The 19,366-nt window shown below is 42.5% G+C and overlaps 1 protein-coding gene across 3 annotated transcripts; it reads right to left on the bottom strand.

Annotated features, from left to right (window-relative positions):
• Positions 1-1,938: 1,938 nt before the first annotated feature.
• LOC109215574 (protein argonaute 1-like) lies at positions 1,939-11,052 on the bottom strand. Of its 3 annotated transcripts, XM_019379666.1 has the most exons (23): positions 10,951-11,052; positions 9,384-10,054; positions 9,082-9,290; positions 8,848-8,997; positions 8,576-8,709; positions 8,307-8,416; positions 7,757-7,863; positions 7,479-7,617; positions 7,258-7,374; positions 5,917-6,024; positions 5,687-5,758; positions 4,830-4,952; positions 4,572-4,737; positions 4,224-4,486; positions 3,991-4,133; positions 3,811-3,873; positions 3,656-3,719; positions 3,167-3,302; positions 3,007-3,080; positions 2,839-2,933; positions 2,724-2,755; positions 2,512-2,575; positions 1,939-2,331 (listed from the first exon to the last, which is right to left on the bottom strand). In XM_019379666.1, exons 2-23 carry the CDS (start codon positions 10,044-10,046, stop codon positions 2,175-2,177), a joined length of 3,189 nt encoding a protein of 1,062 aa, XP_019235211.1. In that variant the 5' UTR covers positions 10,047-10,054; positions 10,951-11,052; the 3' UTR covers positions 1,939-2,174. The 3 variants fall into 3 exon arrangements, 2 of the variants coding, with proteins under 2 accessions (XP_019235211.1, XP_019235210.1); XM_019379665.1 differs by having other exon boundaries at positions 2,239-2,575; XR_002066371.1 differs by lacking the exon at positions 1,939-2,331 and having other exon boundaries at positions 2,516-2,575; positions 2,839-2,925.
• Positions 11,053-19,366: the final 8,314 nt, after the last annotated feature.

A 19,366-nucleotide genomic window follows, 5' to 3' on the forward strand; every position in this document is an offset into this window, starting at 1 on the left:
AGTCACTCATATCCGTCTAAGAAGATGAACCTTGATGTTCATTGATCATTTACATGCATTCTTGTATGCCTGCCTTTTGTGCGTGAGTTGTACTATTGGCACATGAGTTGTTCGTGCGGATATGAGATATTTCTACTATTAACACGTGAATTATTTGTACGGCTATGAGGTATTGTTACTACTAGCACATGAGTTGTCCATGCGGATATGAGATAGTGTCACTCTCTTAGCATGTGACTTGTCCATGCAGATATGAGGTATTAGTGGTATTGGCACGTGAGTTGTCTGTGCAGCATGTGAGTTGTCCGTGCGGATGTGATTTGTAATGTGGGCACAAGATGCCAAGTGATTAGGGTTCGTGATTTGGGACCCATGATTGTGATTATGAGGTGTGGTACCTTCGGAAAATTCTTGTATAAACCTTGTGTGAGGGCGGTTGTTCTATTGGGTTGTTACATGTTTTTCCTTACTTGGTTTCATTGAACTTTAACTGTATCATGCTTACTTTAAGGCGTTATTACCTGTTGTTCCTGGTTGTTAATTGTTGCTTCTAGTTTTTTATTACAAGTTATTATTTTGTTATTCTTACCATGCTTAACTTTATATCGATATCGTTCGTTGTTAATTTCATATTCGTACTTGTATAGGTTATTATGTCTAGTAGGTGTCTGACTGTTCCTCGTCACTACTCCACCGAGGTTAGTCTTGATACTTACTGGTATCGCTGTGGTGTACTCATGCTACGCTTTCTGCATATTTTTGTGCAGATCCAGGTACTTCGGAGCGCACTGGTCATTAGCTAGCTGATTGTGAGTTGCAGCGGAGACTTCAAGGTATACCTGCCGTCGCGTTCGCAGGGCTCGGAGTCACCTTCTAAAATTTTACTTTGTACTGCATAATTCTATTCTGGAACAGTTGTATCTAGATATTTTCTAGCTAGCTCAGTAGAGCTTATGACTTGTTCTACCGGATTTGGGATATTGTACATCTATTGATGGTTGTTGGCTTTGTATAAAAATTTCTGGTTCATGTTAAATGGTTGATTCGTATAAATCTGTTAAATAACTCTCTGTGTTAGACTTACCTATTCCTAGGGACTAGGTGCCATCACGACTCTTGAGGAGAGATTTTAAGTCGTGACAAAATTTCAACAAATAATATACCTAAGTATTCATAATGTTTTAAGGTAAACAGTTCTCTTTCTCATAATTGAACTGAAACGTTAGTCCTTTTTTTTTTCATAGATCATATATGTCGAATTAGGTCGCATTGATCAACTTGAGCTTATATTCTTCTTTTTTAAAAAGTCATATTACTAGTTTAAAGTCTACGCTGAATTAGTTGTTGTATTATTTTTTTTATTAAACGGGTCGAATAAGTTCTCCATTAATCAATTTGAGCTTATATTATTTTATATTTTTTTTTTTAAAATTTCGTATCGCACAGATTTTAATAAAACGTTAATAAAATTTGTAGTAATTGATATGGATACACGTGCAAAAAATCTAGTAATTAAAAAAGTACTAAATGACTTCTTATTTTTCTAACATGTCGAATATTTTAAATAAACCAATTAACCATAAAACAATCAATATTTGAAACCGAAGAGAGTAGCCTTTGAAAGCATGACGATCAAAACAACACACGCTTCTTCAATTTAAGGCAGGAATCCCTGGAACCACAACAAAATCCTCACACTCATGGCCGATACTTCTGAGATCTTAAAATTTTGACATAAATAGTTGTTTGGTGCTACATACCCCAACTGAAAATGCTTGGAGTGAAACTTGCATTTGAATTGTAAGCAAGGCTAGTTAAGAATACACGCATATACTTTTAAACTACTTTGAGAACAACCTTTAATTTGATGAATAGGCAGATTTATATTCTGCCTTGTACTCGAGAACCACCGTCTGATTACTGGATACCAATCATAAATGACTTATCAAATCACACAGCGCATATATTATAGCAAATAAAAGTAATGAACCAAATCAAACAAGTCATGCCCACACTATCAAAACGTTAAAGGCAAGCGAAGCTGGCTTCAGTTTTCAAGTTTTAGAAACAAAACTAAACATAAGACATACCAAAGTACCATAATAGCCGGAGTCAAGCATGATTCCTAACAAAGTTCATATCAACCCAATTCTATCAGACTGTTGAAGAGTCCTCTAACAATAGAACATGACCCTCTCGACGTTCTCCTTGACGGCAGGAAGGGGTTTTACAGCAGCACCAGTACCTGTCGCTCGTGTACCCCTTCCTGCAGCTCCGACACCTCCTCCTCTGCCAGCAGCAGCTCCGCTTGTCACTGATCCACCATCAGATGTCTCAGACTGTTGAAGAGTCCTCTAACAATAGAACATGACCCTCTTGACGTTCTCCTTGAGGGAAGGAAGGGGTTTTACAACAGCTCCAGTACCTGGCGCTCGTGTACCCCTTCCTGCAGCCCCGACACCTCCTCCTCTGCCAGCAACAGCTCCGCTTGTCACTGATCCACCATCAGATGTCTCTGGCTCCAAGTAAAAGCGAGCACGGAAAGCTGCCAAATGTGCATAATAGGCTGGTGGAACTGCAAAGAGCATCAAAAGATTGCATTCGGAGAAAAGATTGCATTTGGAGAAAATACTGTTATGAAACAAGCTAAATGATGCTGGAGCACCAAAAAAACAGGAGAGGCAGACTAGGACAAACTAAATGCTGAAGTGTAGGGGACATACCAATGGAGACAGAGCGTGTGCACCTGGCATATCTGCAAATTTGAGGACAGATTAAAACCGATCAAAATGAGTACCAGGAGAAGTCTAGAAAGGTGGCAGCTAAGAATCCACTTACGTATAGCAAAGATTGTTGGTCAATGACTGCAGAGCATCAGCTGTAAAATTGTTCTCGTCCCATAACACATGGTAATGAGCTGGACGGCTGGTACCCTGCAGCATCACAAAAATCACTGTACTACAATTGAATCTTTTTCTACATGACCACTATTATAAAATCTTTTACCTGTATGCCGGCATGGCTACAAAGATAAAAATCAAACTCTGTAGGGTGGCAGATTTTCGAATCTACAACAGTACCTGCACAATTACACTATGAAGATAAGGCTGAAAGAGCATTCAATAGAATGCTTGAAGTGTAAGATGTTTGTTGGACCAATACTTACCGGGAAGAATGTTCCCACTCCTGTCAACTGTGTTTCGGTCACGGTGGTTATTGGCAAATAACCTTGTGTGATGACGTTTCTGAACCACAACAAATGTAACTGGGGGCTGGTAATTAGGTTCCAAGGAAGCACATGCCTAAATTGGGTGTAATGTCAATTCCTCATATATAACAAACAAAAATATAGAAAGGAAAGCAGTTCTAGATCCTTTCCTATTGTCCAAACAAATAGAAGAATTAAATTGAGAAAACCACATGAAATCTAACAGGCGCTGATAATTAGGTTAAAAATATTTTTTTTTTTTTTGTGAGAAATAGAAGGTTAAAGATGCAGATCATGATTCAATTCATGTGGGTTTATCATTTTCAACAAATGAAAAGGGATATTGTTTTATATCCTTCTCCATCGTCCAAAGGACAAAAAGAAATTCTGGGATGACAAGCCTAAATATTTATACGCAGAGTGAAAATTCAAGAGAAAGGCACAAACCTTGCGGATCGCATCAAGTTCATAAAGTAGTACTTGGTAAAACTGTCCTTCACTAACACCGTCCCTGGGGGAAATACCATTCATTTTTGGCAAAAAAAAAAAAATGAGTAGAAGGAACCTGTGAAATGTGGGTATAACGGCGTTATTTCAGGTACCTGTAGAAAATGATTCTCTGAGGCTTTTGTCCAGTAGCTTTATGGAAGGATATAAGCAATTCCCTGGATAATAAATAAGACAAGTTAAACCAACCACTGAAGCCAAATGAAGATCAGCAGATAAAAGCTTAAAATATTAGGAACATTCTAAGAAATGAGGGAGCAAAAAAGGCAGCATACCTGACCATACCACCAGTCACAGTCCCTCTAACAGGATCTTGCCAGGTCTTGTACAGGTCTTGTATGAGCTCTTGCCTGTGGGCCTGAGCAGAAACCAAACCAACGTACTTTGTAATCTCAGGCCAATCTTGAGAAGCAACTACCTGAAAAGACATGAGAAGTTGGCACATTCTGGCTAAATGGTACAAATAACGAAGTGCTAGTAGAAATAACAAAGTGCTCTACTGTCCTACCGCAGCAATAGATGGACTGGAATCCTCCCCAGGGTGGGGATGGGTGACATCTGCACCAAAAATTATAGTAGGCCGGTCGCTAACAAGAGGTATTCGCCTAGATAGTGCATCAACAAGAACAGTGTTTCTCCCCCCAACCTTCACATTTATCTTAAGGGCTACATTGGCTAGATACTGCTGCTTGCTCATCTTAAATAAATGCTTTGTCAAGCAGCATTGCGAAACAATTCCAAGATCAGTCTCACAAATCCGCTTCAATTCACCTGGAAAAGAAATTGATAATCTCAGTGTTACCATATTGACGCTTTTACTAAAGAAGGAAAGATGAACATAATTATTGGCTTATACCATAAAGAGAGCCATTATTATCAGGCAAGATAGCAATCAAAAGATCAAGCTCCCTCCCATGGGGCTGCAACTTCGCCATAGCATCATGAAATCGAGTTTTCAAGACTCTCTCTACCTGATCCGGGCGTGCACTAAATGGTGGCATAACAGGATTTGGATTGAAGTTCTGCAAAGACAAGCAGAAATAAAAACTGTTGAGTTGCAAGACCACAAAAGAAACATATAAAAGGGAAACAAGAAACTGGAATTCCAAATTACCATGCCAGAGATAGTGCACATCTGTGCAAGCTCGGAACAAAACCCATGTGCAACACTGTCTTGTACATTGCGGGAAAAGTTTATGCAGATCCAATTGCTAACAGTTCCTCCATTCACCACTTTCTGTCAATTGTAAAAGTAAAACGGAAATGTTTAAAGCATCTAGCAGTGTCCTAATTTCTCTCTCACAGCCATATTAGATATCAAACTCACCCAAAGCATGCTAGAGGTCAAGATAAAAGCAAAAAGAAAGCCGTGTCCGGGAATTTATTGCAATAGGTAAAGGAGAAAATGAGAACACAATCAGAATTGTAATTAAGACAGAAACAGAAGAGAAGATCATGATCCACCAATCCAAGGTGAAGTTGCAGGCATCTATCCTCCAAAGGTTAGTCTAGGTACAATAGATAGGTACAGATACCTGACACATCAAACAACTTTCTAACCACCAAATCCATCTTTAGCAATTATGATTCTGAAGGTTCATGGAAAATTATGTCATATAGTTATAGATTCTAAAAACAAATCAAACAACGTTTTAACCGCCAATGGCCAAGATGGTTTCTATCTGATTATGACTATGAAGATTCAAGGATACTTACATTTACAATATATGGATAAGTAAAGCTGTACAGACTTAAGGAGCCTTAAGCTAAGAAACAAATGCAGCAAAAGAAAATAAACAAGGCAAAGGCCAGAAAAAGTGACACATCCACAATGACTAGCGAATTAGAATTGGTACGCAAACCATTAACACACAATCAAGTGAGATCAAACACTAAGCAATTCCATTTAACTGTACAGGAATGATATCATCTGATGACAGAAATCTCAAGGGAGCAAAACACAGCTTTTACCTTATTCTTCATATTCCACTCGCCCACTTGAGGTAAACAGTCCTTTTCGCGACCCGTGTCATGGTATTTTAGCTACAGAAATAACAAATGATTACATAACCTACCAACAATAAACTTTTATTCGCTGCACACATTAACTGTAGCCTTTCAAACACCAGGACGAGCGGGGATACCATCTCCCTGAAATCAGATCCCAAAAATCCAACTACAGAAGAGAAGCTCCAACATACCCAAGGTGCAGGCAAAATACGAGCCTCAACTTGAGCCAGCCTCTCACTAATCTTGATACCAAACTCCTTTGCATACGGATCATCAGCATAAGCGTTATGACGAACAGTCTGACAAAAGAAAAGAGAAAATTTAAGGTGAATTTATACTTCAAAAATTATGTCAAAACATGCTCATCTTATTAATGAAGCAGTCTGACAGTAGAAAGGAGAATAAAGGTAAATTTATAGCTTATGTATTATGCAAAAGACAGCGATCTGACTATAATTGCATAAAGAGAATGGCCTATCACCAGCAAACCCATGCAATTTTCGAAGTTCACTTAGGGAAGCAGTATCAACAAATGTCTTGACTAGATAGCTAGTATCAAGAGTTACAACAGATCCAGACAATAAAGTCTTTCTTCAGTCAAAATACGAACCAAGATGCCTAATCACCTAAAAGTATCTCACCATATACGTTATCAACATTGTTTATAACAAACAAACACCAATAGTGCTCCAATAAATAAGAGGTAGAATTGCAGGATGATGCACAATAATACCTCCGACAATGACTAATGCAAAAGCAGAACAGTTATATTTTATCAGTGTAATGATACAGTTTCTATTCATGGTAACAATGTGTCCGGACAAACTCTACAAATCTTGGGCGTCATACGACCATATTATTTGTATGACAATCACCCCTGCACTACGAAATAAATTCTACAACTGCATAACTACAGCCCATGAAAGTTAAATACGCAGTAAATGAATCCTCACTCTCAGTCCCTTCCCCTTCTCTCTGCCAGTAAGTTTACCAACTTGAAACACCATGAAAACCCTGTGACCAGTAACATACTTGTTTTACTCCCAATGATGGATAAACCTATATCAAAATGGACATTATCCAACAATAATTACCATAAGCATTGTGTGGGAAAAGTAACCAACTTAAGCAACAAAGTACCCAACTTAAGGAACAAAGTAATATGTAACTAGAGACTTTTGTAGGGGCTGTCTTGTTTTGAGGGTCTATTGGAAACAGCTCGCTACCTTCACAAAGGTAGGGGGGGGGGGGGGGGGGTAAGGCTGTGTACACACTACCCTCCCCAGACCCCCACTTGTGGGATTTCACAGGGTATGTTGTATTCTTGTTTGGCTGTATTTCTTAGTACCTTTATTACCAGAACTTTTACCTTATCAGAAAAAAAGAAGGAACAAAGTAATATCACTAAGAACATTCATTTCAAGGTTCAGATAGCTACTGACAGATTACAAGCATAAATCAGCAAGGACAGCAATAAATATCCGTATTATGGAACAAAGCATTCAGAATAGTTTAAGCAGCCGATATCCAACCTGCATAATATCCTGCTCCCTCTGTTGGGGACGCTGACAGGTTACTTTCAGGAGTGCAGTGATCTGCCTCTCATTCAAGCGCTTCGAGTATCTCTGTCCCTCAACAATCTTGCAGACCTGGAGCACCACATGTAAGCATACATAATTCAATAAAAAAAATCAATAAGGTAAAATTCATAAGATAATGAAAGAAGACTATAACAATGTAAAAAAGCACTGACTTCCATTGGCAAATAATTTGGCCGCTGCTGATTTCCAACTTGTAGACAAGGCCACTGGGTATGCTGAATGACAAACCCATATGTTTCTCGAAAATATTCCACAACAGATTTCACTGTACCCCTATCATCAACAGGAAAACTACCCAAAAGAGAAAAGAAAAAGAAATAGAACGATCAAGGATCATCGCTTAGGGACATTCTCAAGTAAGACAACAGTTACCTCACGATTAGAATCGAATCCAAATACTTTTTTATATAGGAAAAAACCGAATACATACATCAACTCCCTTGTTGCTTGAGATGTTAAACCAGAAATGCGATATTTCCTCCGCATATTCCCACGATGAGTAACCTCCACCCTTACACCTCTTAGCGCTTTCTTGATCTACAGTTCATTAAACGTAAAAATGAAATCAGACAAGCAGTGTGCAAAATATAAACAATGGCCTTCTCAGCCCAACATATAGCCGTATATTACAGATTCTGTAATGAAAAGAATGTTTCTGAAAAAATGAAAACAAAGGAACACAAAATTAGACATATCAAGGCTCATACTATTCTTTTATTAAAATTTATTCAGATTCATTAAAATAATTCAATATAGTATGAAGATTTCCAGCCAACTTCTCTCAAAAAAGACAGGAAACTTAGAGGGGAAAGGGAAGGTACAGGGAAGTGTGTTGAATAAACAAGTGAGATGCATAAAGGGTGAAATTTTGAAGTCAACTGCCTAAAACAATGGCGAGGACTAGATGCAAGTTAGCAGATAGCTACCAGCTAAACCAGAAGACAAACTAGGAATCTGATTTGACATAAATCAAGGCTAACCTTTACTCGATCAGAATCGGATAATGCTCTTGATGACACATCACGATTTAGAAGCTGGGTAACAAAATCGATGACAGGCAATGGCTCAATGAATGCTGTGGATGACATATCTGCTCAAGATGATAATTCACACTGATGAGAAATATGTGTGCTCATGACCAACATGGTAAAAGTTAATATGATTGTCTCAAGTACCTTTCTCTGCTCTACAAGTTCAACATAATCAAGCTACAAAACCAGAGTTCAATAAAGTCTCAAAATGTGCTCACCAATATTCAGTGATAACCCCATCTGCGTAGGGCGAATACTTTGATAAAAACCACGCCAACATTCTAAACCTTCACCCAATGGTTGCCTTCGTCCTAAATCAGGCGAATAAAAAGAACGGGCCACAGGAGAGTACCTGCAATCAACCACAAAATAAGGAAAATATTTTAAAAAGCAACTCTAAAGGTATTTAAGAGTGATTTTTACCACCCAATAGTGATCGTTATAATGAAAAGAATAACATTCACAATGCCATGCTAGCCGAGAACCATACCTTGCTGTTGGCAACTCACGCAGAACAATATCCAAAACCTGCAGAGCTTCTTGTGGTGCATCAGCCTGTCTACCTTGTAAGAACATCCCTAAGTGACGGAGATCAGCGCGTGATGCCAGCTTGATCACAACTTTGAACTCCCTTATCCTCCTGCCTCGACAAAAAATAAAAAAGTACCCATCAAGAGATGCTAAAAATTTGTTATAATTTTTTTATATAACAAGAGGGACTTACTTGGCACCACTAGGCCCATCATCATCATCACTAAGAGTGATTTTGAAGTCCTTTTGGACAAAAGGGAGGGGCCCTGCAGTGTAAAGACTTTTTCTTCCATCATAGGCCGGAAGCCTCTTTCCCAGATGAGATTCCCGGTAAAGTTTCACCAGCTGCTCCATGACAGTGCGATTAAGAACTCTGGAGGAGACATCAGGTGTAATAGAAACCTGAAAAATGGTAACAAATTGTTAAAATAAGACCGCCGCAAGAGAATATAAAGGAACATTTTAAAAAACAACTCACAAGGTTTGAGCACTCACATCATATTGGTGTAGGTCTTTGTCAGGCAACTCCACAAAGAAGTGGTTGGCCTTCACAGTACATCTGATACCTGTACTGCCCCTTCCTGGTCGAAGTGGAAACCTCATCGACTTGCTTGATGCAGGTTGTATTGCTAGGGGTGCAGCCACTTCTGGCTGCACAGCAAGTTGTTGTAATTGCTGTGTCGCTTGAGATATTGTCAGCTGAGGTCGCTGAGCTGAGGAACCAGCATCTGAATAAGTTTCTGCAGGTCTTCCATATGGCATGGGCTGAGTAGTCATTGCAGCTTGATGCACAGTCTGGGTTGCTTGGTGCTGCTCGGGAACTGGTGGCCTAGAAGGTATGCTGGGACCAGCTATGCCACTACGGTGTTGAGGTGGACCTCCACCAGGTTGATACTGCTGAGTTCCCCTGCCCTGCTGATAGAATTCAGGATGTTGTCCTCCATAGGACTGTTGAGGGGCCATTCCACCACGCGGTGCTTCCCCGCCATGGCCACGATATCCTCCACGATGAAGTCCCCAGCCTCTTCCTCCACCTTGAGAGCTGCCTTGCTGCTGCTGTTGTAGTTGGCGTTGAGCACCACCTCGTCCCCCTCCAGATTCTTGAGACTCAGAGCGCTCACCGCCACCAGGAAGGTCAGTTCTCTTCTTTCGCACCATGTTAGAAACTACAGCAATGACAACAATAACTATTACAAATTTCAATCATGTTCTAATCTATGTTGCTCGGACTCTCCGAAAATATCGCCGGGTGCGTGTCGGATTCTCTAAAAGCAGTGTATTTTTGGAGAATCCGACACGGGTTCGGCAGTATTTTCGAGAGTCCGCACAACATAGGTTCTAATAGAGAAGAGTTGCATTCTCTATGCAGGTACAAATACTGGATACTCTTTTAATAGAGAAGAGTTGGCATTCTCCATGGATACAAAAGATTCATTACAGCCATGTTAGTAAACAAGCAAGGACAGCGAAGGCAGACTTATGACAACTAAACAAAAGTGTTATACATAGGTGTTCCATGAAAAGCCACTTAATCAATTATACATTTCCATCGGCTAAGAACACAGACAAATCAAAGGTATAGACCATCCAGTCCTACACCACAATAAGGTTAAACATGAAAATAATGATAAGCAGAAGTAAGGAAACAACAAAAAAAAACCACTTATCAAATTATTGCTGAGCACTAAGGGACTAGTTTGACAGCCTTGTACTACTTAAGAGTATGACAATTTGTAGTTAGAACAGAAATTACGAAACCGCAGCACAGTTGTATTAAAAACCCATTTTCAAGGCCAAAATAACGTAAAAAAGACAACCTCATCACGTAAGTAAAACTACAAGGACGATTTGATCACCAAATGAACTCAACAAAAAACACGAACACATCAAAGAATTTGCACTAAAAAAAAACTCACAGGTTAAAACGCATAGGAACAAAAGCAACAGGGAAAATCATAACCCAAAAAGATGTAACAAAAGCTAAATTATAAAACTTACAAAGACGAATCACATACAAAACTCACTTCAGAAAATCCAAAAATGAAATGAACCGATCGTTTACCTCAAAACCACCGCGAGAGAAATACCGGACTTTAGCACAATAAAAGTACAGAGAGAGAGAGAGAAAATGGAACGTACTATTATTTGTAGAGGGAATCAGTGGGGGGAGATAAAGTAGAAAATGAAGTTACACTACTTTTAAAAAGAGGGAGGGTAGGTTGTTTAAAATGACAACTCAGCCCCTACAGCCTACTCCACGTTTTGTTTGGACGTGAGAGAGCCTATTCGGATGCTGACAGAAATTCCATGGACTAATTTACTTAAAGAAATTTTTACTTTACTTTGGAGGTTGCTTCAGCTTTCATTTCTCATTTTCTGATTGTTCATATTTTACCGTTGACGTGCAGCATTATGGCGAACTGGTCAAGAAATTTAGTGGGAGATAACGAGCATTTATTGAAGGTTTTACAAACTGACTTGAATATCACCTTTATAAACTAGTTTCTCAACATGTGCACGTGTATGCCGAATCATATAATGCACGAGTTTGTAAACTACTATCAATATTATTAAAATAAAACTTTTAATAAATATATATCAAAGAATAAAGTACATGATTCAATGATCATGTCACGACTAGGATTTTCCACCCTCGGGAGTCGTGATGGCGCCTACTCGTAGAGCTAGGCAAGCCACGAAATACAGAAATTCTAACTCTTTCATTTTTAAAGCTTTTTAATAACTTGTAATAACAAGTGATCAACATTTAAATAATAGCGAAAGATGGATTTAAGCGGAAGACTTAGATAAACATAATACCAAAAACGATACGAAAAGCCAACATATGTCTCTTCCCACCAACCGGTGTCACAACATTCACGGACTGTCTATGATTACTACATACAAATGTCTGAAAGAAAGAAACTCAGTCTGTCTCGGATACAAATGATAACAGAACATAATAGTAGATAGAAGAGACGTCGGGCCTGCGGACGCCTGCAAGACTACCTCGGGATCTCTGGACTGAAGGCTGGCTCCCAAGCTACTGCTGCTGTCCCAGTACTGCTCGGTATCTGCATAGAGTGCCAGAGTGTAGCATCAGCACAACCGACCCCATGTGCTGGTAAGTGCCTGGCCTAACCCCGGCGAGGTAGTGACGAGGCTAGGACCAGACTCCAGATAAACCTGTGCAGATATATATATATATATAGCGGAAAAATAAACTAGAACAAACAATTAAAGCTGGGAAGGGGGAAACATGCTTCGGGGAATAACAGATGAACAGAATCTCAAGAGAATTATCAGGAAACCAAAATTTAACTTCTAACAAGAATAAGGAAAACAAAGGCAAATTTCAATCTCGGTCCACATCTCGTTGCAGGCGTGCAACCCGATCCCATTCCTCATATCTTGTGGTAGGCGTACCACTCGATCCCATTTCATTATATCTCGTGGTAGGCGTACCACCCGATCTCATTTCATTATATCTCGTGGTAGGCGTACCACCCGATCCCATTTCATTATATCTCGTGGTAGGCGTACCACTCGCTCCCATTTCATTATATCTCGTGGTAGGCGTACCACCCACTCCCATTTCGTTACATCTCGTGGTAGCGTACCACCCGCTCCCATTTACAAGTCGACACATAATCACAAGGAATCCCGGCAAGGGAACAAAAGCAATATAATAACTTCCCGGCAAGGGAGCAACAATATCAAGACAAACATCCCGGTAAGGGAGAATCAGCTATAACCAATCCTAACTCAACTCCTACTCAGCTCAATTAGTACCAACACTCAATCATAAATAAAATCCACGAAAATAAACTAAATCTTTGCTCAATATCGAGAATCATCAATTAAAGCATCCGTAGTAACATTTAAGAACACAACATCTATCAATACAAGACTCACGGTCATGCTCGACACCAACGTATAGATACTCGTCACCATGCCTATACGTCTTACTCAACAAGAAGCAATTAGCAAATAGGACACAACTCCTAATCCCTCAAGCTAAGGTTAGACCGGACACTTACCTCGAACTTCCACGGCCAACTCAATCCTCAAACACCGCATTTCCTTTCGAATTTGGCTCCAACACAATCGTATCTATACATAATCGACTTAATAACATCAATAAATGCTAAACAATCCAATTCCAATGCTTAATTATAGCTTTTTAATCATTCTTCCCAAAAACCCAAAAATTGACCCCGGGCCCGCTTGGTCAAAACACGAGGTTCGGACCAAAACCCGATCACCCATTCACCCACGAGCCCGAATATATAATTTGTTTTGAAATCCGACCCCAAAACGAGGTCAAATTCCCAAATAATCAAAAAGCCCTAACTCTACCCAATTCCCCAATTTTCTACCATTAAAACCCTAGAATTTATTGATAAAAGTTGATGATAAACATTAGATAATTGAAAGAAATTAGTTAATGAATACTTACTTGTGATTTGGGAAGAAAATCGCCCTAGTTCTTCTATTTTTTTGTGAAAGTTTGAAAGAAAATCGATGAAGTTATGTTTTTAAAAAGACTCACTGCCCGACTTCCGCATCTCCGGCTCGTGGGTCGCATCTACGCAACCGCACGTGCGAAAAAATGGTCGCTTCTGCGGAAATTGCTAGGCCCCGCTCGGGCCGCACCTGCGAAGGAGAAGACCGCTCCTGCGGAACCGCTTCTGCGGAATTTTGCCCGCATCTGCGAAGGTTTCCGCACCTGGGATGCACTTCTCGCACCTGCGAGTCGCATCTGCGTCCCAAGAACCGCAGGTGCGGTTACACCAGAACTGGTGCAACAGCAGCATTTTTCCTAAGTTTAAACGCCCCGGAACCTACCCGAAACTCACCCGAGCCCTCGGGGCTCCAAACCAAACATGCGTACTAACCCAAAAACATCATATGAACTTATCCGTGCGATCAAATCGCCAAAATAACCTCTCAAACAACGAATTAAACCTCAAAATCAATGAATTCCTTCAAATTTCTTAAAACCTCAATTTTAGCAATTTAGGTCCGAATCACGTCAAATGACATCTGTTTCTCACCAAATTTCACAGAATCATCTTAAATCATATATAAGACCTGTACCGGGCGCCGGAACCGAAATACGGGCCCGATACCATCATGTTCTAATCAAGTTTCATTTCAAAATCCTTTAAACAATTTCAGAAAATAATTTTCTTCAAAAATTCATTTCTCGAGCTTGGGACCTCGGAATTGGATTCCGGGCTTACGCCCAAGTCCCATATTTTCCTACGGACCCTCCGGGACCATCAAATCACGGGTCCGGGTCCGTTTACCAATAATGTTGACCGAAGTCAACTTAGATGCATTTTAAGCCAAAATTTTAATATTTCACAGATTTTTCACATAACAGCTTTCCGGCTATACGCCCGGACTGCGCACGCAAATCGAGGTGAAGGTAAAAGAGGTTTTTAAGGCCTCAGAACACAGATTTTAGTTTAAAAGAAAGTGTAAAAGGTCATCACATTCTCCACCTCTAAAACAACCGTTCGTCCTCGAAAGGACATAAGAAGGAAGTACCTGAGTCGGGAAAAAGATGGGGATAATGGCTCCGCATATCAGACTCGGACTCCCAGGTCGATGTCTCAGGAGGCTGAACACGAATAGAAGGAAAACTCTTCGATCTCAACTGACGAACCTACCGGTCTAGAATAGCTACCGGCTCCTCCTCATAAGACAAGTCCTTGTCCAACTGGACAGTGCTGAAATCTAACACGTGGGAGGGATCGCCATGATACCTCCGAAGCATGGACACATGAAACACTGGATGCACGGCTGATAAGCTTAGCGGCAATGCAAGTCTATAAGCCACCTCTCCCACTCGATCAAGAACCTCAAACGGGCCAATGAAACTAGGGCTAAGCTTGCCCTTCCTCCCAAATCTCATCACGCCCTTCATAGGCGACACTCGAAGCAATACCCGTTCACCGACCATGAAACCCAAATCTCGAACCTTGCGGTCGGCATAACTCTTTTGCCTGGACTGAGCTGAACGAAGCCTATCCTGAATAATCCTGACCTTGTCCAAGGCATCCTGAACCAGATCCGTACCCAACAACCGAGCCTCTCCGGGCTCAAACAATCCAACTGAAGACCGACACCGCCTACCATATAAGGCCTCATAAGGAGCCATCTAGATGCTCGACTGATAGCTGTTATTGTAGGCAAACTCCGCTAAAGGAAAAAACTGATCCCACGAGCCTCCAAAGTCAATGACACAAGCTCGGAGCATATCCTCCAAAATCTGAATAGTCCGCTCGGACTGCCCGTCCATCTGGGGATGAAATTCTGTGCTCAACTCAACCCGTGTGCCCAACTCTCGCTGAACTGGTCTCCAGAAACGCGAGGTAAACTACGTACCTCGATCCGAAATGATAGATGCGGGCACACCATGAAGGCGAACAATCTCCCGGATGTAGATCTCAGCTAACCTCTCAGAAGAATAGGAGACCGCCACAGGAATGAAATGTGCTGACTTGGTCAGCCTATCAACAATGACCCATACTGCGTCGAACTTCTTCTGAGTCTGCGGGAGTCCAGTAACAAAGTCCATAGTGATCCACTCCCACTTTCACTCGGGAATCTCAATCCTCTGAAATGAACCACGGGGCCTCTGATGCTCGTACTTGACCTACTGACAATTCAAACACTGAGCCACATATGCAACGATATCCTTCTTCATTCTCCGCCACCAATAATGCTGCCGTAAATCCTGATACATCTTCGCGGAGCCCGGGTGAATAGAGTACCGGGAGCTATGGGCCTCCTCTAAAATCAACTCTCGAAGACCATTCACATTGGGCACACAGACTCAGCCTTGCAATCTCAAAACTCCATCATCACCTATGGTAACCTGCTTGGCACCTCCGTGCTGCACCATGTCTCTAAGGACACACAAATGAGGATCATCAAACTGCCGATCTCGGATACACTCCAATAATGAAGAAGGAGCGACTGTGCAAGCTAACACACGGCTGGGCTCAGAAATATCCAACCTCACGAGCTAATTGGCCAAAGCCTGAACATCCAAAGCAAGCGGCCTCTCACCGACCGGAATATAAGCTAAACTGCACATGCTGGCTGACTTCCTACTCAGGGCATCGGCCACCACATTGGCGTTCCCCGGATGATTTAAGATGGTGATATCATAGTCCTTCAACAACTCCAACCACCTCCTCTGCCTCAAATTCAACTCCTTTTGCTTGAACAAATACTGAAGACTCTTGTGATCCGTGAACACCTCACATGCCACACCATACAGATAATGCCTCCAAATCTTCAATGCGTGGACAATGGCTGCCAACTCCAAATCATGAACCGGATAGTTCTTCTCATGAATCTTCAACTGCCGCGAAGCATATGCAATGAGCTTGCCATCCTACATCAATACTGCACCAAGTCCAATACGAGAAGCATCACAATAAACTGTATAAGGCCCAGAACCTGTGGGCAAAACCAACACCGGTGCCGTAGTCAGAGCTGTCTTGAGCCTCTGAAGCTCGCCTCACACTCGTCCGACCATCTGAACTGGGCACCCTTCTGGGTCAATCTGGTCATCGGGGCTGCAATAGATGAAAACCCCTATACAAACCGACGATAGTAGCCTGCCAAACCCAAGAAACTCCGAATCTCTGTAGCTGATGCTGGTCTAGGCCAGTTCTTGACTGCCTCAATCTTCTTCGGATCAACCTAAATACCCTCTACTGACACAACATGACCCAGGAATGCAACTGAACTCAACCAGAACTCACACTTTGAAAACTTGGCGTACAACTGAATATCCCTCAAAGTCTGAAGAACCACTCTAAGATGCTGCTCGTGCTCCTCCCGGCTACGGGAATATATCAAAACATCATCAATGAAGGCTATCACGAACGAATCCAAGTAAGGCCTGAACACTCGGTTCATCAAGTCCATAAAAGCTGCTGGGGCATTTGTCAACCCGAATGACATCACCAAGAACTCATAATGCCCATACCGAGTGCGGAAAGCTGTCTTAGGGACATCGGATGCCCTAATCCTCAACTGATGGTAGCCAGATCTCATGTCAATCTTTGAAAATACCTTAGCACCCTGAAGCTGATCGAACAAATCATCAATCCTCGGCAGCGGATACTTATTCTTGATTGTAACCTTGTTCAATTGCCGGTAATCAATACACATTCTCATTGACCCATCCTTCTTCTTAACATACAACACCGGCGCACCCCAAGGCGAAACACTGGGTCTAATGAAACCCTTCTCAAGCAAGTCTTGCAATTGCTCCTTTAACTCTTTCAACTCAGGCGGGGCCATGTGATACGGCGGGATAGAAATGGGCTGAGTGCCCGGAACCAGATCAATGCAAAAGTCAATATCCCTATCGGGTGGCATACCCGGCAGGTCTGAAGGAAATACCTCAGGAAACTCCTGAACAATGGGCACAGAATCAATAGAAGGAACCTCGGTACTAGAATCACGAACATAGGCCAAGTAGGCCAAACACCCCTTCTCAACCATACGCCGAGCCTTCACATAAGAAATAACACTATGGGTAGAATGACCAGGAGTCCCTCTCCACTCTAAACGAGGCAAACCCGGTAAGGCTAAGATCACAGTCTTGGCATGACAGTCCAAGATAGCGTGGTAAGGTGATAACCAGTCCATCCCCAATATAATATCGAAATCAACCATGTCCAGAAGCAACACATCTACACGAGTCTCAAGACCCCCAATCACCACAATACAAGAACGATGGACTCGATCTACCACAATAGAGTCACCCACCGGTGTAGACACATAATCAGGAGCACTCAAAGAATCACTAGGCATGACCAGATACGTGCAAAGTAAGATGACACATACGAGTACGTGGACCTTGGATCAAATAGCACTGAAGCATCTCTATCACAAACTAGAACAGTACCTGTAATAACAGCATCGGAAGCCTCAGCCTCAGGCCTGGCTGGAAGACCATAACATCGGGGTTGGGCCCCACCACACTGATCTACCTCTCTGGGACGGCCTGCAGCTGGCTGGCCTCCACCTCTAGTGGTCTGAGCTCCACCTCTAGCACCTCTACCTCCACCTCTAGCACCTTTACCCCCACCTCTAGCTAGCTGGGTGGGCTGTGGAACACTTGGTGCCTGAACCATAGCACGGGAACCCTGATGCGGAGAACTGCTCGAAGCTCGAGGGCAATACCTAGCAATGTGCCTCGTGTCACCACAAGTAAAACAAGCCCTCGGCTGCTGGGGCTGACGACCCTGGAAACTCTAAAGCGGTGGTGCACTGATAGGAGCTAGTGGTGCACTGTAGGACTGCTGATCAGAATATTGCATCGTAGGACCACGACCACCTGAAGCACCGTGAGAAACCTGGAGTGCTGACTAAAAAGGCCTAGGAGGTGGCCTCTATCATACGAATCCCTGCCTCCAGACGAGGGCAATACCTAGCAATGTGCCTCGTGTCGCCACAAGTAAAACAAGCCCTCGGCTGTTGGGGCTGACGACCCTGGAAACCCTGAAGCGGTGGTGCACTGATAGGAGCTGGTGGTGCACTATAGGACTGCTGATCAAAATACTACATCTGAGGACCACGGCCACCTGAAGCACCGTGAGAAACCTGGAGTGCTGACTGAAAAGGCCTAGGAGGATGGCCTCTATCATATGAATCCCTGCCTCCAGATGAGGCACCACTGAATCTGCCTGACTGACGGGGTATTTTGTTTGCCCTGTGACCACCCCCCTGTGATAAAACCATCTCAACTCTCCGGGCCACATTGGCCGCCTCCTGGAAGGATATCTCACTCCCAGCCACTCTAGCCATCTGAAGACGAATCGGCTGAATGAGTCCATCAATGAACCGTCTCACTTTCTCCCTCTCAGTGGGGAGTATGATAAGAGCATGGCGAGCCAAATCAATAAATCAGGTCTCGTACTGGGTGATTGTCACGGATCCCTGCTGGAGGCGCTCGAACTGCCTCTGATAGGCCTCTCGCTGTGTAATAGGGAGAAACTTCTCCAGAAATAGCTGTGTGAACTGCTCCCATGTCAAGGCTGGCGATCCTGTTGGTCTAGCTAAGCAATAATCCCTCCACCAAGTCTTGGTGGATCCAGACAAGCGAAATTTGGCAAAATCGAGCCCGTTGGTCTCAACTATCCCCATGTTCCGAAGAACCTCGTGACAGCTGTCTAGATTATCCTGGGGATCCTCAGTAGATGCACCGCTGAAAGTAGTAGTGAAGAGCTTGGTGAACCTGTCCAATCTCCACAAAGCATCGGCAGACATAGCTGCACCATCGCCGGTCTGAGCTACCACACCCGGCTGAACTGCTCCAACTGGCTGAGCCGCTGGAGTCTGAAACTGGGGAGCTACCTGCTTCGGAGTGCGAGTAGCAGGGGTCTGGGCTCCTCCTCTAGCCTGACAGACGGCTGGTGCTACAGGAAGTAGACTTGCTCGGG

This window comes from Nicotiana attenuata, unplaced genomic scaffold (genome assembly GCF_001879085.1).
Source record: "Nicotiana attenuata strain UT unplaced genomic scaffold, NIATTr2, whole genome shotgun sequence".
Lineage (NCBI taxonomy): Eukaryota > Viridiplantae > Streptophyta > Magnoliopsida > Solanales > Solanaceae > Nicotiana > Nicotiana attenuata.